The sequence below is a fragment of the Arachis hypogaea genome, chromosome 20 (genome assembly GCF_003086295.3).
Source record: "Arachis hypogaea cultivar Tifrunner chromosome 20, arahy.Tifrunner.gnm2.J5K5, whole genome shotgun sequence".
Classification (NCBI taxonomy): domain Eukaryota; kingdom Viridiplantae; phylum Streptophyta; class Magnoliopsida; order Fabales; family Fabaceae; genus Arachis; species Arachis hypogaea.
The window spans coordinates 135,165,827-135,189,400 of record NC_092055.1 but is presented as its reverse complement, the minus strand read 5'-3'; the positions used below and the strand labels follow the sequence as shown (position 1 = coordinate 135,189,400).

The following is a 23,574-nucleotide window of genomic DNA, read 5'->3' as shown; positions in this document are numbered from 1 at the left end:
ACAATCTAAGAAAGCATGACAAATATTTTATCAAGTCCATATACTGAAAAATGAAAAAAAATATCCTCAAAGAAGAAAAATTTAACTCACACGAATAGAGAACTAATTTGCAAACTCTATAAACTTTTTTGTTTATCTCTGATGTATTTTTTATATGACTTCTTAATTATTTTTATATAATGCTTCTAAACTCTCTATAGATGTCTTAATATTAGGATTAAAGGACATTCAAAGAATCTTAATTATATGAATTAGAAAATTATGAAATACTCACTAGAGATAGTTGTCAACTATGAAGCAGTTAGCTAACACATGTCTATCACCTTGTAACTTCTCAATGGCTGTTAAAGTGAAATATGAAGAAACACCAAGTGGTTTACCTACTTGAGAAAACAAAATATTTAACCAAGAGTTTGATTCTACATGGTTTGGTTCATCATCAACTCGGCGAGGGCGATTCTATCTAGTCTCAATTTTCTCCAAATATCTAGAACAAAATGTAAGAATTTCTTCCATTAAGTACCCTTGCGCTATAGATCCTTCTGATTGTACTTTGTTATGCACATATGACTTCAAGTATCCTAAATACCTATCAATAAATAAAGATTAAATACTATCCAACAAACTAATAAATTATGATCTAAGCAAATAATTTTACCTCTCTATAGGGTACATCCATCTATAATTGACAGAGCCACGCATCAAGTTTAGCTTTCTCTACAAGGTGCACCATCAAGTGAATCATAACTATGAAGAATAAAAGAGGGAATAGCTTTTTCATGTGGCATAACGTGAGGACAATTTTATCTTGCAACTTTTTCAGACATGGGACACTTAATGCTTTGCCACATAATCATCTAATGAATGAACACATCTCAATTAGCACTGTAAAGACCTCATCAGGCAGTCCTGTTCGCATGGCTAAAAGTAATAATTACTCCCTAAGTATATGATAATCATATTTTTTAGCATTCTACTCAACTTAAGAGTATCTAAGTCAATGCACCTCGATATGTTGCTTGCATAACTATCAGGAACTGTGGTAAAATTTATGAAAAGAATAAAAGGAGGATTGAGATTTAGAAAAGAGGTGTTAAGATTAGGGTTAGAAAAAGAGTAATTTAAAATTTTTAGGTGATTTTTCAATATTTGGATAATTGTGTTCTGTGAAACCTATTTTTTTATGGGTAAAATTGTAACTTCTTTTTTTTTTTGTGAGTAGATTTGTCAATGTTTAAAATTTTCGTGGATAAAAATGATAATTTACTCTAATTTTAAATAGAAGTATTTTGGAATTTTAAATCTAACATGTACATCACGTGATTTGATTTTAAACTTTATTTTACATTAAAAATAATTGATGAAATAAAATTGATAACTTTATAGAAACAATTTTATTTTGGTAGAAAATTCATTAAATTTTATTACTTTATATAAAATTTTAAATAAATGGACATAAAATATTAAAGTGATAAATGTCATATTTAGTCTCAAATAGCTATTTATGATATGTGATCTTATAAATGGTGAGAGATAACCAGTGGGACAAAAAATAAATGAAAAATACTAGGAAACCAAAAGGGTATTAGTAAAAAACCAGCTAAATATCTCTGGGTGAATTCAAAATCTCTACGAGTTAATATATATGGATGTTTCTTCTGCTAAGTATCAAAATGTTTCTTTTTCATACTAAATGGATGTTCTTTTATATATTTTTCGAACTTTTTTGTATTACAAATGTGAATGTCTCTATTTCTTTAAGAATTTCATAATTTTTTTTAAATTTTATAGATATTTAATTATTTTTGCTAAAATATAACTGGATATTTCTTTTATTAAGTATTAGGATGTTTTTTTTCATATTAAATGAATATTTTTTTTATATTTCTGTAATTGTTCAAAGACTCCTTTTGGCTAAGATCAAGTGTGTAATTTGCAGTCCCTTTAATCATTAAAACGGTACCTAATATCCTAAAACGCAGATGTCGGTGATAGAAGACATGGGCATGTGTGCGAAAGGTTGCTGAGCCAAACTTTGTTGAAATGGTTGCATGGTAGGACGGTGGTTAATTGGGCCAGGTTGTTGATTGGGATTATAAATCGGCTGCTGTTGGAATAGGAGGGGTACCTTGGCCTTGAACAGGTGAAGCCATATACAGTCTCTGTAATTGCTTCTGGTCGAAGGAGCTAGTGGAGGTGACGAAGATGTGTAGAGAGATGAAGAGGATGGTGCCGAAGATATTGGAGGTGGAGTTTGATCCGAAGGGAGGGTCGGGGATAGTGGAGGGCGCGATGAGGGTCTATGCGAAAAAGAAGGAGAGTGTGGTGGAGGTGTTGCAAGCGATGCAGGGAATAGAGGCAGCGATGAAGAGATTTTTCTTCGGTTACAAGCAGGTTGTGGCGGCGGTGATGGGGAGTGCGGAGGCTGGCAGGAACCGAGTTGGTTCTGACGACTCGCTGATAGAAGAGGAGTGGGTTGCGGTGGGGAGGTAGAGAGGACCTGATGGTGAGAGAGAGAGGTCTGTGTATTTGATTGTTAGAGGTGGGTAGGTTAATGTGAGAGAGAAAAAGAAGGTTTTTATAGGTTTTAATTAGGTTTACTTAATCAATTTTAAATTTTTTAAATTTTGAATTTAAAAAATTTAAAATTAATTATTAATATAAATTAATGTGATTTTGTTTAGTTTTTGGCTGATAACCTCTTGGTTCCATATACTTTTCCAAAATAAATTGAATTGAAACTGAGTATTAAAGATGCTAAACCAAATTAGACAAATTGAGTAGTTGGCTCACTACTCACTCACATAAACACCTCAACAACGTAACAATTCAACATAACTTCTATAATTTTTTTTCAATAATAACATAATAATATATTGAAAAAAAAATACTACAACAATAAAACATATTTCTATTCTTTATTAATTTTTCAAATAGAAAAAAAAAGTGAAAACTCTCAATCTAAACTCATTTCTCGTATACTTTACTTGAATAATATCATTATATTTAATGTCTATTTATAGACTTAAATATGCTAATTTTCTTATTCACAAATTATTTCTAATCAACTCCAACTAATATCTCTATAAGATTGTAACATAACAAGTTGGTAACTTATTTTACTACTTGATAAACATGCTAACATATGATGATATAATTGTGATAAATTTTAATCACAAACTTTAACCCTTTTTTTTTTGTAATTTGACTAATTTTGATTTGTCAAGTTATACAACTTTTCTTCTATAATCTTCTTGTTTTTATCAATATTGATAAATTCAATTTGCACTTTTTTTTTTATCAAAGATAGGGAAATTCGAACTCGCGACCTCTTAGGTGAGTATGAAAAAATTCTGCCATTTGAACTATAACTCATTGGCAATTTGCACTTCTCTTAAACACTTAGAAATGAATTGTTATATTAAAACTTTTATAATCTTTTAATAACTTAATGATTATGATTAATAATCTTAGGTTAATTTCCAACAAAATACCACATACTAAAAAAACCTATTTATCAATCATTTTATCTTCCCTAAAAAGATTAATTGTTATTATCCGTAGCTAATCAATTCCATGATGTTAACTATGTTGAGATTTTTCTCAAATATTTTATCGATTTTCTTACACATTTAAACATTTTTGTCAATCAAATCCAATCAAATTAGTTCAAATTCAACAAAAATCACTTATATAACGTGTGTGCAAATTATATATTTCTTCTTCTTCGCACATTTTTACCTTATTATCATTCTTTTATTGTTATCGTTGTTATTGTGTTTTTTTTTTTTTTTTTTTTTCTTTCTCTTTCTCCTGATAATTATTGTAATATTTTTTATTTCTTTTTTTTATTTGATTTTTTTATTTTTTTATTTTTTATTTTTATTTTTATTAAGAGGGTAAAATATACAAAAAATTTGAAAAAATAAAACAAAAAAAAATATGTGTTGATTGTGAAGAAGAAGATGACGAGGAGAGAGTGTTTTAAATTGTGCATAATTTATTAAAAAAATAACATTGAAATTTTTTAACTATAACACTTAAAATTTTTTAATTATGTCAAAAGTTCTTGTCAAAATGGTGAAACCAAAACTTTCTAATTGTAACATAGGGAGTTTTTTAATTTTGATATCAAAATTTCTTAAATGCGACACGTTATTAAAGAGAGTAAAACAAGAAGAATTATGAGAAGGTAAAAGAAGAAAAAGAAGCAGAAGAAGAAGAAAAATTTGAATTGTGTAAAATTTATTAGAAAAATAATATCAAAATTTTTTAATCGTGACGCAGAAAGTTTTTTAATTTTAGTATCAAAATTTTTTAACTATGACACAAAATTTTAATTAATTTGTATTATCATTGAACTCATATATAAGAGGTATATCCATTCTTGTGTTATTAGTAATAAATTTATGTATTTTTTTTCCAAAACATATTTGAATATATTTTGTTAGTCGAGTGAATTAAGATTTTAAATTTATGGTCTTTTAAGGTTTTTGTGTCATTTACAAAAATTTTGGTGTTATTTTTAACAGATTTATTGTGTCATTAACTAAAATTCTTGTGTCGTTTTTATAATCGTTAAGTTAATTTTATGATATTAAACTAAAGAAGAAGAAATCAAACGGAAAAAAAAAAAAGAAGGGAGAGGAAGAGGAGAAAGAAGAAGAAGGAGTAGGAGAAAGAGGAGAAAGTGAAAGAGATGGTGACCAGGATAATGAAGGTGAAGGAAGAGAAGGAAAAGGAAGAAGAATGAGAATGAAAACGAGAACGAAAACTTAATAAATGCGCATATATAAATTTGACTTAGTTAACCTTAATTGAAAAAAGGTTTGGTTATTTAACATTCTTGATATTTTATATCGACAAAATAAAATATTACTATATTCAGTTATAAAGATTATTTTTGTTCATATATGCATAATATTTACCGTTGAACATGTTACTTATAATTAAGATATCAACTCTGCTAGATAACCAATTAGAGATACAACCAATGGTAGTTAATTAGTGAAAAAAAAAAGAGTCTATTAACCAAAAAAATAGTACTCCAACTTAAGAATAGTCGTAATTTCACTTTCATTCCCCTTTACAGTAAATAAAAAAAATAAAAAATGAAAAGAAACATCCAAAACGTAACAAAAAGAAACATCCAAAATCATTATAAAATGATTATCCAAAATTCTTTCAATTATGGTAAGAAGAACGCAACACTTTCGAATATAGGAACATCTAAAACCTAACAAAAGAGATATTCAAAATCATTTTAAAAAATCCAAAACTTAACAAAACGAGATATCTAAAATTATTGAAAAATATCTGAAAATTAAGAAAAAAAAATATTTTAAACTTTTATAAAAAATTATCCAAAGCCTAAAAAGAAAAAACATCCAAAACATATAACAAAAATACATCTGAAGCCAAAGAAAAAGAAACATTTAAAACTAATAAAAAGAATCATTCAAAACTTAGAAGAAGAAAAAGAAGGGCAGTGCACGATGAGGCGACATGAGATGGGCGCAGAGATGATGGCTCCGCGACATGCAAGTATAGATGAGAAGGAATAGTTTGCGAAGGTTTAGAGGAGAGGACACAACACTCTGGTATGAAGCGTTTGAAAGAGAGTATGCGAGAGTGTAGCGACGTGATGACCAGTGAAAAACCATCAGAGAACGATGGTGTGAATAGTGAGAAAAACCCAGTATCACGGCAGAGAAAAAAAAAAAGAGGAGCGTCACCGCATTATAAATTGTAGTAGCAAGGTGCTTACTTTTTGAAGGCAAAATTAATTTTTAAAAATTTTAAAATTAAATTTTTAGAAAGTTAGTTGAGTTAGGTATACATTAAATTAGTTATCTATATTTTGATTATCTTCTCTTAAGATATGTGTTATCTAAAATAGTAATTAATTTTCTATTAATTTGTTAACACATTAATAAGTAAGATAGTTGGTTCAAATTTTTAAAAGTTTTTTATATTTAAATTTAGAAATGAATCTTCAACAAACCTTCTGACGTGGATAACATGTGTTACCATGGGATACATATAGAAGAAAATTTTTTTCTTACCACTTAATTACATTACAAGTTTCCAACACACACTTAACTCATAATTATAAAGAGCGTGTTTAAACTTCAATGATGAGTTATGAGTGTTTATACATAGGGAAATTCTTTGATACCTATGATTTTTTTTCCTAAATTACTTAAAATTAAAAATAGAAAACGGTGAGATGCATTTTATTAGTTTTAAATTTTATCTAAAATATAGCAATATTTTTTTTTTTTAAATTCAGTACAGTAAACTTCACATAAAATTAATAACTGAAAATTATTAAATAAAAATTTAGTCAAATTAATTAAATTATTTAACTTCTTTTTTTCGATAGTCAATTTTACATAAAATTAACTATGTTTAAATTTTTTTATTTTTTTTTTTAACATTTTGAACTAAATTTGGAAATTTGGAATCAGCGTCAGTGTCACTGTCTTGTGGCTGTGGAAGCACCGAAGAACAGTCTCTACGTTCTCTTCTCACCTACCACGCTCAACAACCCACAAAACAAACCCGCAAAGAAGAATAATAAGAAGAATAAGAATAGTAATTTTGTTAATGCTTCTTATTCTTCTTCTTTCTTTGCCAACTTCCCTCCCAAAATTCACTCTTTTTTTGTTCTTCAATGGAGGCCAAGCTTCTTTTGAAAGCTTCAACCACCTTCGCTGCACCTTGTTCTCTCTGTGATCCTTCAAGACCCATTTCTTCTTTTCCTCTCACAACTCCAAGGCCTTCCTTTCCCTTCAACCCCTTTTCAGATTTCTCCCAAAAATGCACCCTTTCTATTCGACCAAATGCCGCTTTCACCGAGTGAGTGCATTCTGAATTTCACTTTTCAATTAAAATATAGACATATGTTGAATTTCCGTTTGTTTTGTTTAATCTGTTTTAGTTTGATGATTTGGTGCTTGTAGTTGCAATTTGTGTTGAATTAACTACTGAATTTTGTTCATGTCTTGTGTTCTTTCCCTTTAAGGTAGAATCAGTGGTGGATAGCATTCTCATAAGATACTATGTTTGCCAACTTAATACCTTCAGTCTTTTAAAATCAATTTCAACAATCATTTCATAAGTTTTGCATAATTCTCCTGTAATTGAATTGAATGCTTCCATCCTTAAAAATTACAAGTGCATAATAGGTCTTTATATGAAGGAGACTATTATTGCTGCTCTTACATCTATATGTAAGGCTCTTAACTTTTACCCTTTTTCCAGATCAATGCCAACAAAGAAAAGGATTGATGAAAGTGAAAACCTGACCCTTGATCATATAAGACATTCATTAATTCGTCAAGAGGATAGTATAATCTTTGGCCTCCTGGAGCGAGCACAATATTGTTACAATGAAGATACATATGACCCTGATGCCTTCTCCATGGATGGATTTCATGGCTCATTAGTGGAATACATGGTCAGGGAAACAGAGAAACTTCATGCCAAGGTATTAACCTAAGCCTGAAGTCATGTCATGAAGATTCGACTAAGTTTTTATGTTGGTTGTCGAAGACCTAACACAACCCTCCTCCTTTATCCGGGCTTGGGACCGGCTATGTACCGCAAGTGTAACATAGACGGAGTTAACCTAAGCCTGAAGTAATGAAATAAAGTTTTTTGATTAAAAAAAAAAGAAGTGAAAATTCTAATTCCTGATTTTATTGCATTGAAGGTAGGCAGATACAAGAGCCCTGATGAACATCCTTTCTTTCCAGATGGCCTACCCGAACCATTGTTACCGCCTTTGCAATATCCTAAGGTAAAGAGCTTGCCTTAACAAATAATCAAGGTAGTTCCCTTAAAATTTCGTTTTGCCACTGAATTGACTCGATCTAGACCTTCTTAAGTGAAGGAGGCACTTTAGAGAATAAAATTCTAAATAATAACCATTTATGGGAAAATTGAGGGATTGCTGGATTAGATTCATGCTTATCCATGATTTGTTATTATGTTACCCCGTATTTTGTGAGTTTTCAATCCATTTGTTTTCTCATCAATGATTGTCAAGTTGAATTTTATTTTCTAGAATACCAAATTCAGTTACAGCACTTTGATCTAAATTCGTTGTATTCAGCAACATTATTGACAAATATAATAAGTCCATCCTTGCTATGCAGAAGCTGGCAGTATTTAGAAGTTTAGAGCAAGGTAGGTCAGGGAATTGGCATTAAAACACTAGTAATGACAGTTTGACACTGCTCGTTTAGGCCTATGGATGGCATTGACAATTATCTTTGTAGATTTTTTCTTTTATTTATTTTTGGTTATCTTTGTAGATTATAAAAGCTGAATTAAAAACTTGGCTTAAAAGTTATAATACATGAGAGGCCAATTTTGAAGTAATAATCCACGAAAGTGTTAAGTGTTGGACCGGAGACCTTTGTGATTAATTTGAAATGATAGTTTTCTCTTTCCTAATATAGTAAATGAGCAGTGCTTCATGGCCAGCAAATATTATCAATTTTAGCCAGCACTTGGCCAGTAATTTGCACACAAGAAACATATAATTTGCACCTATATTTACCAGAATTTGCACACATGAATCAATACAGTTTGCACCCATATTTTTCAGAGTTTGCACACATGAATTAGTAAAATTTACTTGTTAAAGATAATTTAGTATTTGTGCTGGTCAAATGATGACAAAAAATACTATAAATTATTGGCTCCCAAGAATTTCTCATGGTAAATTGGAAGTTGGTGTTTTATGAAAAGGAAACGTTGGATACCAAGTTAGGGAATTTAACTGTCTTAAGTCCATTATCCAAAATGATGGAAAAATAGGTGATGTGACCCATGGGAAATGGATGATATGAATCAGTGTTTTGGATGTTGTTTGTGATAGAGAAGTGTCACTCAAGCTTTTTAGAAAATTGTGCAGAACAATAAGACGTGCAATGTTGTTGAAACTAAATGTTAGTTAACATTTCAAAAAAAAAAAAAAAAAATCTCGTTATTGCATAACGATATGAGAATGTTGTGCTGGGCGAGGGACCACATCAAACAAATATGTTTAGAAATTCATGCATTAGAGAGAAAGTTGGTTATATGAGGAGGAGACTCAGAGCATCAGTATTCAGTAAGAATAGTAGATCAAATTGAGAATAACTCATTTTTTAAAGGTAGAGAGAGAAAGACTTGTTTATACTAGGTATGGTTTATACTAGGACATAATAAAATCAATTCATTTACTTCATTGGCTACATGGTGAGAAAATGATTTGTCATTGTTGTGTGACTAATTGGCTTCCAAATAGGGGGATGCCTTTTCTATGGTAGTATTTATTATCTTATCATTTCAACCAAAAACATTGAACACAGTAACGATGAACAGTAAGTTTGAGAGTGAAAGGATCTAGCTTAATTTCAAACAAGTTAGTCCTCTCATTTAAAATTTCTTTCGCTTGAGAACATGCTCATATTCATTTACCAGTTTAATTAGATGATAAGATATTTCTTGGAGTTCTTCCATTTTGGTAAATCTTTTGATTGCTTCCTTACTAAGTTTTTGCTGTAATTTATTAATGGGTATTGTGCTTATTGCTTCATGTTCACTTAACTTGCCTGTATACATGACTAGGTATTGCATCCTATTGCTGATTCTATCAATATAAACGATCAAGTCTGGAGTGTATACTTCAGAGTTCTTATCCCGCAACTAGTAAAAGAAGGTGATGATGGTAATTGTGGATCCACTGCTGTTTGCGACACAATGTGCTTGCAGGTACACATTGTAGCTTTGAATTGATCTGTTTCTCTTTCACCTTTCTCTTTCTTTTTTGTATTTAACTTTTTACATGTTCAATGTGGAGAACAATTGGTTTAATACCGCTGAAACATTTGTATAGTCAGTAGGATTGGTTTTAGTAGGATCTCACCTTTTAAAAGAAATTGTAAAGATACCTACAATATCTCTCTCCACAAGATGGCTCCTCAAACCATATAATTTTTGGATTAGGCATGCATGCATGCCTACCTAAGTACTTCTGCTAAGTTTCATATCAGACTTTCTAAATTTTCATATATACAATCGGGAGATTGTTTAGCGAAAATCATTCCCCTCACAATAGTTAGGTGACATACAATCTGTTGCAAACTGGTACTTCTGTCATTCCTTATTTTAGAGAGTTCAGAAATTTCTCTCCCTCTAAATGGGATTGTTCACAATTCTGATTCTTATTGCTCAGAACTGTCTTTTTCTTGTGTCTCTAGGCGCTTTCAAAGAGGATTCATTATGGCAAATTTGTAGCCGAGGCTAAATTTCAAGCTGCCCCGGATGAATATAAAGCTGCCATTATTGCACAGGTAATACTTGTCAAAGGGCTGGACTTTGATGCGATTCGTGTTATCTTTCTTCTTTCTTATCAGTGGTATACATGTTTTCAACTGCCAACATTGTGACCTCTAGGTCTGCCAACATTTCAAATAGTGCAGAGTTCCTTTGGTTTTCTTGCATATTGTGAACCAATTCTATCACTGCCATAAAGTGAAGTTCATCATCGTATATAAATCGATTTTTTTAGTGGTAGATGATGCCAATTTTGTTGGACATGCTTAGCTGTTTTAACCATTTTTATACTAACTGGATTTTTCACGGAATGAAATTTGATGTTGTTGTGGTTACTTTGCAGGACAAGGACAAGTTGATGGAATTGCTAACGTATCCCGAAGTCGAAGAGGCAATTAAAAGGAGAGTGGAGATGAAGGCCAAGACTTATGGTCAGGAAGTAGTTGTAAATATGAAGGAACATAAAACTGAGCCAGTTTACAAGATTAAGCCAAGATTAATTGCTGATCTATATAGTGATTGGATCATGCCATTGACAAAGGAAGTTCAAGTTGCATATTTATTGAGGAAGCTAGATTGAAACATATATAACACCCATCTTTTTATGGATCTTATTATCCAATTAATGGTATGCTTAATTTGGATTGGTTTCTTTTCAATATGACAATATAGTTCTAGCATTTTTAAATTAAAGTGTGAGGAAGTTAGTGGTGTTGTCTTATTCATGGACAACGATTTTCATTATTTTGATATGAGTAAAACGAGTGAGTAGTGAAGTTCTTAGTATCTCATTCTTCAACAATTTCATGCATGAAAGATAGGGATGGCAATACCACCCGAATCCGCGGGTACCCACTCTGTCCCTACCTGCTCGGGACGGGCTCTATACCGGGGCGGGTTTTTAGCAAGACGGGTTCTTGGGAGGGGTGGGGTCGGGTTTAGGTAATACCTGCCCCGCTATATATAATATATACAATTTTAATATATAATATGTATAATATATGTAAAATAATTAGTAAATGATTAATAATATTGTATCATATTTAAATTTTTACTTTAATTTATGTTATGTATGTGATGATGGTTATATAAATTTTGAAATTTAATTTTATTTATTGGATTTTAATAATTATAGAAGTGGGGCGGGTAGGGGCGGTTAGGGTTCAACGTTTTACTACCCGCGAGTAAAAGTAGAGCGGGTTTTATACGGGTTGTTATACGGCGGAGCGGGGTCAAGTAGAGCAAAAATTCGCCCATATCCACTCCGTTGCCACTCCTAATGAAAGAAGGCTTTTAGGACCATGTAATTATGACTATGGTCATTTAGGGTTTTGAATTTTAATTTCTGCCTTCATTTTATAAGTAGGCCTAAATGGAAGACCTATGTCCTTTACATCAAAAGAAATATTAGCACGCTCTTAGAACATATATAAATAGGGTAAGAGATTTTTTTGGTTCTAGTGACGGGGTAAAATTTTAATTTGGTCTCTAATGTTTTAAACATTCTATTTTTGTTTTAAAAAATTTTAAACAGGTTTAATGCTGTTCAACCGTTAAATTTGGCAATAATAATTAACGGAATAAGTGACGTGGATGTTAATAACGTTATTAGTTAAGTCATATTCTATGTATTAGAAAAACATAACCAAAATCTTTTTGTAATACTTTTTTTCTCCTCAATTTTCTTTTTATTCATAACTCTAAATCGTACGTTAATAGTGTGACAATATTAAACCCGTTTAAAACTTACATAAATCGAATGCTATATGCAAATTGAATCCGTTTAAAATTGTAACAATCAATCCGTTTAAAATTTTTATATTAGTCAACATTAATGGTGGGACAATATTAAATCCGTTCTTAACTTACATAAATCGAATGCTATATGCAAATTGTTTGTGTCAAATTTAAGAGATAAGTCTCAATGTAGTCCTTAAAGTTGCACCCGAGCCTCATAGTAGTCCCTGAACTTAAAAGTTCCTCAAAGTCATCCCCGAACTTGCACTCCGGGACTCAAAGTTGTCCTTCCGGCAATTTCTGGACACCTGACGCAACCGGAAAGCTGAGCTGGCAGCCTTCGTGACACGTGGGCTTTACACCGGCTAGCTGATGTGGCAGAGTAAACTCTCCCGCATCAATTTGGTCCCTCAGTTGAAGTTAAAACCCTAATCCCCAAATTTGAAGGCCACAGTGCTCACTCTGTTCTCTTCTCCTCGGTTCTGTGTTCTTGTCTTCTCCATCTTTAAAGCCCAACGGTTATGGCAACCACGAGCTATGGCATAAGTACATAGATATCACATAATTGTGGCATAGGATTTACCTAATTGTTATGAAACTAGGCAGTGTATATTGGATAGAAATAGTGCCACAATACAAAAATTATGTAATTATGTAGCAGAGGAACTTCGATGACAAAGCTGAAAACCACTCGAGCAATTTATTTATTTTTCCACTGTAACTCTTAAAAGGGTGCCTAATGATGTTAGTATATGGCATTGCGTTAAACATAAATCTTGAGGAAACCATGCTTTTCACAGAATATAGAATGTAAAGCCTTTCAACGGAGCAAAGTTAGCTTTTGTATCTTCAATAGCTATCTGCCTACATATCTTCATTTCCAGAATGAAGAAGTGCCATTTAATCCCCCAATTTTTGACATACTTCCTTTGAATGCAAGATCGACAACTTCCTTTCCTAATCCATAGATTTCAAAAATCTGTGCACCGCAGTAACTGCATACATGGAAGTAATTAACAAATTGACTTGTCAAAAAAAGCATAAGCATGACATCCTTAAGGAAGGAAAAGAATCAAAACACAAGAAAATATTATTTTCTTTTGACCCTTAAGCTCTTTAACATAAATCACATACCTTGAAAGCAATGAGATCCCCATTTTGGAAAGGATTTTAAGAAGACCCGCTTTTACAGCCTAAAATTCATACAAATGCAAGATAATTTGCTATCAGAGATCACATTCTTTTATTAAGACTAATTAACAGAAAGAAGGAAATGTCACCATGAAGCAGAACAAAATTTCTTCTCTTAAACATCAAGGTTAGAATTTTGATATTCTTGTTTTTTGAGACTCATTATGTTAGCAACCTTGACTGGCTAATGGAAGTTGGTACTATACTTGACCTAGATTATTGGTATATATAAGTGTATTAGGACAATGTTGTATCAACCCACATCATATCTTAAGTAGTCTTTCAGTTTGAAGATGATCACTAACCTTGGTGTAATTATTCTGGGCCTGCTCAATTGAGACAGTAGGCATCTTTCCATTCCTCATCAGGTTTACAGTTTTGTTACTCAAATGCCACTGTCGACATGTCTCCAATGCCAAGTATGGACAGACAGCACTAAAAAATGAAATTAGAAACATCATGAAGTGCTCAATAAGATAGAGGCAAGCGAAATGGTTCACAGTTTTCACTGCTCCCAACAACTCACGCAAGGTGGACCTATCTATAGTCACACCAGCAAACAGTGGTTCATGGGAAAACCAAAAACTCAGTTTTGTTCCAGTTTAAATGAGAATTGGCTTCTTGACAAGGGTGAGAATACAACTGTGCTATAATTGGCAAACTAATAAGCTAAGACAAAAAATGAAAAATAGATAATAGAACACTAGTCCAATTTAAGAACACTAGCTAATCCTAACTTAAAAAATGTCTTGAATGCAATGCGGATGACGAAAAATTGTGAGGATAAGTAAGAAACAAAAATGATACCCATTGTAAGTAAATACAAGCTAAAGATTTCATCCATCTGGTGACCTTTAAGGATCCGATTTAATAGTTTGTATGATTTAAACAGAACTTAATAATACACAAATGGCTTGATCAGGACAACCCATCAAATTGCTCTTTCGAAGTAAAGGCATGAGAACATCACTAAAATTCAGACAGTTTTTCACCAATAATTTTTTTCATTAAACAAATTTTCAAAACATAGCAACAAGTACGACCATCAATTTGATTGAAGAATCAGGTAAACTTCTACAATTAAGAAACAAAACCAGCACAAATCAACAGTAATCAGAATAAAAACGAGAAAAAGGAAAATTGATGAAAGTTTCCATGAGCTGCACTGCAGAAGACTGAGAAATAACATCAGGTATCATTTCTGATTTGAATTTTTCCTTTTTTTTTCCACCGTAACAAACCTAGTAACTGATCAAACCCTAGCACAGAGCCCAAAACAGAGGCGTTCATAGCCACAGATTGCATTCGAAAGAAACGGCCTGAACTTTGGTGAATGTTAAATTAACAACAACATCAAAACACAGAGAAAGCACATATTTTTTCATTTTCGGCTTACCTGTGTCAGAGAAACTAGCCTTCCCAACTCTGTGTATGAAGGAGATGACAACAGCGATGCTTCAGGGCCTGAGTTTTCGACTGAAATCGGTGCGGTTAATGCAATCGCACATGCGCCATTGGTGACTGTCTCGGAGAGGAAGAAACCTCACTCTCTGTTGTATTTGTTTTGTGTTTTGAGAGGAGGGAGGAAGGAGGAAGGAGGAAGGAGGAAGGAGGCTTTCAGCATGAAACGACATCGTTTCATCTCATTTTGGCGCTACAGCCAAAACGGCGTCGTTTCAGTAAGGCCCACGTGTCACGAAGGCTGCCAACTCAGCTTTCCGGTTGTGCCAGATGTCCAGAAATTGCCGGAAGGATAACTTTGAGTCCCGGAGTGCAAGTTCGGGGATGACTTTGAGAAACTTTTAAGTTCAGGGACTATTATGAGACTCGAGTGCAACTTCAGGGACTACATTTAGGCTTATCTCCAAATTTAATGGTAGGATAATATTGAATCCGTTTAAAACTTTTTTGTGATTGAAATAGGACGTGTAAAAATTTTTGGGAATGAAATAAGACGTTTGAAACGTTATGGACCAAACTAAGATTCGACCTAAATATTGGAACCAAAATAATACTTTACCCTATATAAATAAGAGTAGTGCCTTAGTGGAGTGGGCCAGATTTAATTATATCCGGATCTTTTCTAAATATTTTATCTAATCTATTTTAAAGATTTTAATTTAAAATAAATTGAATTAAACCCGGACGACTCAACATATAATTAGTATATATAATTTTGTAAATTTTATATAACAAATTAACAAAAATTATTTTTAATATGGAAATGGAGATGATGTTTTGGTTGAATATTGACAATTAAAGTGTATTACAGTATTGTGAAAATTATTAACACGTTCCCCACGTGTTTCAACACGCCCTCCACGTATTTGCCAATATGTTACCACGTGTTGGCCAGGATATTGCCACGTTTTGGCCAGGATGTTGCTACGTGTCCAACACGTCCCCACGTGTTGCAATACCCTCACGTATTGACTTCTCACCTACAAAATTCACCCATATGTAATTACACCAAATAATTCTATTTCTAAAAAAAATACTAATATTTTTTCTATATAAAAAAAAAATCAGCCACAAATTAACAAGAGCATATAAGAATGCATTAAATTAAATGCATTATAAGAGCACGTACGTAAAGTGCATTCTTTCTTCTTTTGAGATAGATGCAAGCAATTTTAGCATGAAGCATAGTATCTTATAGCAAAGTGACTACTGACTAGGACTAGCACTGTCATGAACTTTTCATGCTTGTTTTTTGGTACATCTCAATTAATACATTGATTCTACAGTTAAGGATGCAAGAGAAATACTTGTAGTTGTATGTATGTTGTTGGATTATCTTAATGCATATTTAAAAAAAAAAAAGACATTTTTTGAAATATGTATATAATGCGTTTGCATGTTAAATCATTTATATAGGTCATTTTTTAGAAAAATACATCGATTTTAAAAAAATTATGAACTTCTAGAAAGATTAGCTCTAGCCCAATTGCACCATGCATAGCAATAATTAATATTCATTACCATAAACAAGAAAAGAAAACATGCCATGAAAGGAAGACACAAAAGACATTGCCATAACATTGACACACCATATTTATATTTGTATAAATTTGCACTCTTCTTATAATTAATTGGGAAAAAAAAAACAGTCAGAACTTGCCTTATTTAGTATTAATTAATTATCGTAACAATTAATAAATGCTAAATAAAATAAGTTATGACTGTTTTTGACTGATTTTCTTTGGTTACCAAACATTTTTCTAATTAATTAGTATATACTATATACACGTATCATAATTCATACAAGCAAAATATGAGGAGATAGAGTAAGGGACCTTGAGACAATTTCTTTTTTTCAAAGTAGTAGTTGGATTATATTGTGACTTTAGGAAAGAGTGGACCACGCTCATTGGTAGGAAGTAGGAACAAACAATAAAAGGGTGATTTAGTGAATACATGTTTCTCATCTTTTCTCACAACTCACAACACCCAAATTGTTTCTATTTTGTAAAAGGAAATGCACATGGATGCGGTCAAAGTATGACCATTCAAAAGAGATCTTTTCAGTCACCAAAAAAAAAAGGATCTTTTCTATTTGTTTTTTTTTTATTTAAAATTTTTTTTGTCAATTTAAATTGAGATATAGAAATTTATCAATTTGTACATTTAGTTTTATTTTTACCGTCTAAGACGATAAAAATCATATTTGTATTATTTTTTGTGATTATGCCAGCAAAAATAAAAAAGATTTAATAATTCAATTTTTTATCTCTCACATTTTCTGAACCACTGCGAGTAAAAATGAAAAAAAAAAAATTGTTCTTTTAGTTTTTGTCTACCTTAAATCTCTCTCCTCTTTTTTTTTTGTTATTTTCGCTGGCAGTGATTGAAAAAATATTAAAAAAAATTGATCTATTTTCGTATGTGTGAAATTGAAAAACTAAATTCTTCTTATTTTTGTTAGTACAGTTACAAAAAATCATACAAATATAGTTTTTGTAGTCTTTGACTGCGAAAATAAAATTAAATGCACAAATTGATAAATTTTTATATTTTGATTTAAATTGGTAAATAAAATTTTTTTATTTAATAAAAAAGTTTATATTTATTTATACATCAAAATCAGTCATTAAAATTAGTCATTATATATTTATATATAAATATATATGTAATTTAATTTATTTTTAATATATATTATATTTTAATATATATTCTATATCTAGTATGTAGTATGGTTGTTTTTGTTTTTAATAATCACCCATTTATCTTTTGTTTCTTGTTATCAAAATTGGAGAAATAATTTAACGAATTTAATTAGAGAACTATTTTTTTTGGTCAACATAAAAAATTATTTTTTATTCAAAATTTTAAATTTTTCAGAAAATAAAATAAATAAATAATTTTACAATAAAAAGTTAACTAATGTTTCATTAATTAAAAGTTGGTTTCTATACTTGTTTAATTTAATCATAGAAAAATTTAAGAGACTATTCTATAAGTAAAATTTGATAAAACATTTTAAATATTGACTAAAAAAAGTCATTTAAATCTACAAAGCCTAAGTTACTTATCTGCATGAATACAAAGATTAAATTGAGCATTGATCCAAAATTATGTCCAAAACTTTTCAAGAATATATAATGGTGCTGAACTGCTGATAGAACAAGTGAAGAGCAAATGTGGTCCTTAAAATGGCTCCCTTCCCAAACAGAACAAACACATACAAAAGATAAAATTATTTTAAAGTATCAAATATATGATATTAATATAGTGATCTATCTGTCAGATATAATATGCCTACCTGTTTATCATTAAAAACCATATCTTCATTTATTCGACAGCCGGCTTTTCAAATGAATACCAACACTAAATTTCTTTTTTCTTCCATTGCTTTAAGATACTCTATTTTAAGTATAGTGAAACATGTAGTGTTTATTTGGACGTCATTAAATTGATTAAAAAAAAAGTTTAATGAATTTTTTTTTATTTTTTAGTGTGTTTGACAAATTTTTAATAGTAAAAATAAAAATATTAAAAATAATTTTTTTTATAAGCTACAATTTATTATTTTTTTAAAAGATTGTTTTTTTAAAAAAATATTTTTTATATAATAAATAAAAAAATTACTTTTATCTTATTTTACCTAAATATAATTGATAAATAAAAAATTATTTTATATGAGATATTTAAATATAAAATTATTTTATTTTTATAAATTTTTTTAAAAAAAATATCATTATAAAAAGATTTTTTTTAAAAATAGCGTCTAAACAAATCTTAAATGAGTCTATTTTTTTTCATTAATTCTTTTTTTTTTCTTAATTTTTTGGTATGCACGTGATATATATATATATATATATATATATATATATTATAAGATTGTTACCATTGCATTATTGTGTCTAATAACCTCATGATACATTGATATGGTGGGATTTATGAGTGTATTTCTTCTGCCAAACAATTCCCATCTTCCAAACCAAACAATTTAAAAATGTAGATTTGTTCATGGTTTTTGACAAATTTTTTAATGGATAGTGGTTGTACAATCTAACTAATAACTTTGATAAAGCGCAAAATCCAGGCTAAACAGTTAGGATTACACTTAATTAAGTTGAGTATAAAATATTAAAATGTTCTAGGATACCCACTTTTCTTCTCTCCTTTTTAGGTCCCATGATGTTAATCTCTATAAAAGTATACTTATAAAAAAATAATGCTTTTATTTATTTATTTAGTTATTTATTTTATAACGAGAGTCGTTTGTTTGTATAGTTGAAACTTGAAAGAAGTATTTTTAAGTAAAAGTAAAAGTAAAAGCAAAAAGTTATTTTACGTTTAAATATGAGTATCTACGAATTTTTTTTTTACAGGAGTATGTTTTATTAGGAAAAAAAGTTAAGTTTATTGGATATAAAAAATATATTAGAACTCCTTTTAATAAAATTACTAATATGATCATTATGAATAAAATTTTTTATATTATATGATATTTTTTGTAAATATTTATTATATTATATTATTTATTTATTTACCTAAAATGATAATTAAATAAATCATTAATAAAAATATAACTATATTATATTTTATATTTTAATTGAAAAATAGTAATATAAATTTATACAGGCGTACCTGTGTGTACACACACTAACACATTTTAATAAAAAAATTTTGAAATTGTATTTTTTAGATTTAACACATTTTAATAAAAAATATTGAAATTACATTTTACATATATAGCACTATATTTTAAAGGTATACATTTTATCAAAGGGAGACACTTCTCTTTTTCAGAAAAAATGGGTTAAATTAGTAAACTAGTCTTTTTAAAATTAATGATATATTTTTCTCTTTCATTTCTAGAAAAATTACTTATCTTTTATTTCTCATTTTTTAAAAAACAAAGCACAAAAAAATAATAAAAAATAAAATAAATACTTATTTAAATCAATTAATTAGAGTTGGATCCAAATAAAATATGTAATGAGTTATTTCATGTGTTAAATGTATAATTAACTTTTAAAGGATACCAAAATAATTACTTTATAATAATGACTACGTTGAATCATTTAATTGTACGAAAAAAAAAAAAGAACATTTAATTAAAATTCCAACTTTCTTTTGAAACAAGTAACTAAGACATCGCCCATATTTTCCCAACATGCTAGGATGAAAAAAATGAGCAATTGAGACATTCTAGATCTAGTTAGGAACAACTGCACTTAACTTCTTCCACTAATATTTCATCATTTTAGATATACTTAATAGTGATTGCTAACTTAGTTAAAAAAAAAGAGTAAAGTATATTTTTTGTTTTTAAAATTTGTTAAAAATTTTTAAAATATTTTTAAGTTTTATTTTATTTTATTTTGTTTTAAAAAAATTATTTTATTTGTATTAAATATATTTTTGATAATTAATATTTCAAAAAATTTAAGATGAATTTAGCAATAATTTTATAAAAATAAATTTCAATGCAAGTAAATCAGATATAATTGTCATATATTATTACTAGATTGGTTTTAAATTTTTTAAAAATTTAGGTATAAGAGATTTTAAAACAAAAAAACTTAAAAATATTTTTAAAATTTTTGATAAATTTTAAAAATAAAAAATATATTTTACTATTATGAAAAAATAATAACATTGAAGTATTGAACACTTTATTTATATATATATGATTAGTTTAAGTACAATTAGACATTATATGTTTTGTTGCAAGTTTGATATTTATGTTTAAAAAATAACATGTTAAAAAAATATGAGCCTAATAATGAGAAGTAGAGTGTCTAGTACTCTAGAAGATTTAAACCATGACCATCAGAAATAGTATAATGATGAAAATTTTGAATAAAAAATCTACATTCTTTTTAAAAAAATATATAAGGTAATTTGTAGGAAAATAAAATGTTGTTCTACTCAAATAAAAGAAGCTAACTTAGAAAGTGGCGAAATTTTCTCCATATATTATTGGGATAAAATATTAATGGCCGCGGAAATGTGTAAGTAGATCTTGTAAGTTGTAAGCAACCACCCTTTAAATTTTGCAATTCAAATAAATAAATTAAATAAACAAAACCAAAGTGAGTATCCCACAGTGACAATATATTAAATAAAAACAAAAAAACAGTAAAAAGAACCAAAATCGTTTTCCTTAAAAGGCCAAAAAGAAGAACATTGTAGAAACAAAACCACTATTGTTTCTGCTTCTTTCTTGGGTGGGTGTCTTCAGAACACTGAAGAACAAAGAGCAAAGAAGAACAAAGAAGATGAAGAGGGTTCTGTTGCTTCTTGTGTTTGTTGCTTTTGCTTTCATTGTTATGGTTCCTGAAGCTTCTGCTAAGAGATGGCTTGTTGGTGATAACATGGGTTGGTCCTCTAGCTATGGTGTCAACTACACTAATTGGGCCAAGGGAAAGCATTTCTACAATGGTGATTGGCTATGTAAGAACAAAAAGAATCAAACTTTTCTCTCTCTATATATATGTGTGTGTTGTTGAGTTTGTGTGTTTGATTTCAAAGTTTCAATCTTTGTTTCCTGTATGGACTGGATCTGAACCAATTTGAGCTTGGTATATGCTAAAGTTTTCAGCTTTTGCTTCATTTTGCTACTTAATTTTTTTTGGATAGTGTTGTGGACCCAAGTAGTTTTATTGGATAATCTTTTTGAGATTTTGGGTTTTTCTGTTTTATTGTTGTTATTATTTCTTTTGATTCATATTTGAGCCTTATGTTGTATGTATCAAATCTGTGTGTTACTTACTTGACTATGAAATTCAAGGATTGATAATTGTTTTAGCTATGTGAATTTGCAATGAGAATTTGAGTTTTGAAGGTAATGCCATTGTGATTTCTCTTTCTACATTCTTCTTACTTGCCCTTTTTCTTTCAAGGAATGTAATTGAGAATGGAAGGGGAAAAAAAGAAGAGGAAATGAAAAGAACAGTGTTTAGATCTTTCTTTTCCCTTTAGCTGATTTGTTCTGCATACTCAGATCTGAAAACTCTGCTTGCTTGTTCATTTTTTCAATTCTTGTTATTTTAACTTAATCCATGAAGTTTCTGAATTGTGTAACATAAATAAATAAAAAAGAAATTCACATCACAGATCTGTTTTAGTTCAAAGCAACTTTTGCTATTTTTGGATTATTATTATTAGTTACTATCATGCCAACCAAAAATAAAGTAAAAAAGGCTTCCCAATTTATTAATTCACTTTGTAAGTGAGGTGGAAAGCACAATTCAAAACAAAGATTTTTCATTGTCTCTTGTCTCTTAAATTATTAATACATTCTTGAAAGTTATGTAAGATTGATTTGTCATTACTCATTTGGGTCTTAATTTCGGTTAGATTTATACAAATGTAAGCACACGCACACCAAACACTTGTTTGCAAATGCAATGAACTCTCTAATTTCAAGTTCCAATCCTAGAATGTGGTTGTAGTTATGCCTTAGTTGTTGTCTTAGTAATGATATATTATGACATCTTATAATTCTTCCCTATAATGATAGGGAGACAATAACCAAAGTTACTTTATTTAACTTATCATTCACAATTTCATGCTTATAACATCCATAATTACACACTTATCACCTTTAAAATTATACAATTATTCTAGCGATAATTAATGAATGCTAAATAAGGTAACTTTGGATTATTTAGGCTGATTTTTTATTGTCTCCCAAACATTATTGATTCTTCCTAACTTATTATCCTCTAAATTGCTAAAGATATTATAGGGGTTAGCTAATGTGTGTCCATATTAATAATACCAAATGACAAAAAAAAAGACAAATTTTTAGGGTATATTTAATATTTAGGAGAATTATCTAGACTTTTTTTTTAAAGATGCTATATCATAGCTTGATCTACCTTTAACATGATACTAACTTGATTATTTTACTTTTTCACAGTCTTTGTGTATGATAGAAACCAAATGAATGTTCTAGAGGTGAACAAGACAGACTACGAAAAATGCAATTCTGATCACCCTCTTCACAATTGGACCACCGGTGCCGGAAGAGATGTCGTTCCATTAAACGTGACTCGAAACTACTACTTCATCAGTGGCAAGGGATTCTGCTTTGGCGGCATGAAGCTAGCTGTCCATGTCGAAAACCTGCCGCCGCCACCAAAGGCTTCCCCAGAAGTAGCTGGAGCACCACCGGCGTTGTACTCGAGAAGCCAGGTTGTTCTGTTGCCCGTTGTCTTCGCCGTTGGGGCGGCATGGGACACATTCATTCATCTTTGGTAGCTAACTTGGTGAATGGTATAGTCAAAATCCGACAAGAACTTTGTGTTCCACCATTTTTTAAAAAAAATTAATCTTTGTTATTTTTTTACCAAGAAGTATTGTTGGTTACTTGGTGAAATTAGTAGTTTGACCTTAAAATGGGGTTCAACTTTCAAGGAAGGGTGATTGTTTTTGTTTCAATTGTTAGGTAGTGTTTGGTGTTTTCTTAATTTTCAAAAAAGAGAAAAAAGAAGGCATTATATTGTATTTGTGCTATGTTCATGTGTTGTCCAGCAGAAGGCAGAAACTGGTGGCATTTTTAACTAATTTGGAGAATTCAAATGCGGAAATTGCGGGAATGAATGATTTTTTTTCTTGTCTAGGACCAATAATAATTGATAATAGGACCTTATGTTATGTGGATCCATGTGGGTGTGTATTTCTTTTTTGTCTGAAATGAAGGGACCATGTTGAAAGTTGAAACAGCATCCTTACGTTTTACCAACCATCAATTTTAGGCTTTTGAACCCATCATGAGTGAATTCTCGAGATTATATTAATGGAGAAGTTCCTCCAATTCAAAAGTGTACCTCAATTGAACTTCAAAAAGATGAATGC

The 23,574-nt window shown here is 29.9% G+C and overlaps 3 protein-coding genes across 3 annotated transcripts; 2 read left to right on the top strand and 1 right to left on the bottom strand.

Moving 5' to 3' along the window:
- Positions 1–6,443: 6,443 nt before the first annotated feature.
- On the top strand, positions 6,444–11,118 carry LOC112783825 (chorismate mutase 1, chloroplastic). Its single transcript, XM_025826896.3, has 6 exons — positions 6,444–6,861; positions 7,267–7,492; positions 7,718–7,804; positions 9,625–9,768; positions 10,257–10,349; positions 10,676–11,118. The coding sequence occupies exons 1-6, from the start codon at positions 6,677–6,679 to the stop codon at positions 10,910–10,912; spliced, it is 972 nt and encodes a 323-aa protein (XP_025682681.1). The 5' UTR covers positions 6,444–6,676; the 3' UTR covers positions 10,913–11,118.
- A 1,538-nt stretch (positions 11,119–12,656) lies between these two features.
- Positions 12,657–14,895, bottom strand: LOC112784589 (ferredoxin-dependent glutamate synthase, chloroplastic). Its single transcript, XM_025827852.2, has 4 exons — positions 14,657–14,895; positions 13,566–13,695; positions 13,204–13,262; positions 12,657–13,064 (listed from the first exon to the last, which is right to left on the bottom strand). The coding sequence occupies exons 2-4, from the start codon at positions 13,623–13,625 to the stop codon at positions 12,944–12,946; spliced, it is 240 nt and encodes a 79-aa protein (XP_025683637.1). The 5' UTR covers positions 13,626–13,695; positions 14,657–14,895; the 3' UTR covers positions 12,657–12,943.
- Positions 14,896–20,633: 5,738 nt separating this feature from the next.
- On the top strand, positions 20,634–23,332 carry LOC112782900 (early nodulin-like protein 17). Its single transcript, XM_025825561.3, has 2 exons — positions 20,634–21,165; positions 22,637–23,332. The coding sequence occupies exons 1-2, from the start codon at positions 20,991–20,993 to the stop codon at positions 22,975–22,977; spliced, it is 516 nt and encodes a 171-aa protein (XP_025681346.1). The 5' UTR covers positions 20,634–20,990; the 3' UTR covers positions 22,978–23,332.
- The last annotated feature ends 242 nt before the right edge of the window (positions 23,333–23,574 follow it).

Bases quoted from the DNA above. Each gene is read 5' to 3' on its own strand.
- LOC112782900 (XM_025825561.3), top strand. From the start codon at position 20,991: ATGAAGAGGGTTCTGTTGCTTCTTGTGTTTGTTGCTTTTGCTTTCATT. The intron at 21,166-22,636 runs GTAAGAACAAAA...ACTTTTTCACAG, and splicing joins CTACAATGGTGATTGGCTAT to TCTTTGTGTATGATAGAAAC.
- LOC112783825 (XM_025826896.3), top strand. From the start codon at position 6,677: ATGGAGGCCAAGCTTCTTTTGAAAGCTTCAACCACCTTCGCTGCACCT. The intron at 6,862-7,266 runs GTGAGTGCATTC...CCCTTTTTCCAG, and splicing joins CCAAATGCCGCTTTCACCGA to ATCAATGCCAACAAAGAAAA. The intron at 7,805-9,624 runs GTAAAGAGCTTG...ATACATGACTAG, and splicing joins CGCCTTTGCAATATCCTAAG to GTATTGCATCCTATTGCTGA.
- LOC112784589 (XM_025827852.2), bottom strand. From the start codon at position 13,625: ATGAGGAATGGAAAGATGCCTACTGTCTCAATTGAGCAGGCCCAGAAT. The intron at 13,263-13,565 runs GTTAGTGATCAT...TATGAATTTTAG, and splicing joins CCCAGAATAATTACACCAAG to GCTGTAAAAGCGGGTCTTCT. The intron at 13,065-13,203 runs GTATGTGATTTA...CCATGTATGCAG, and splicing joins GGGATCTCATTGCTTTCAAG to TTACTGCGGTGCACAGATTT.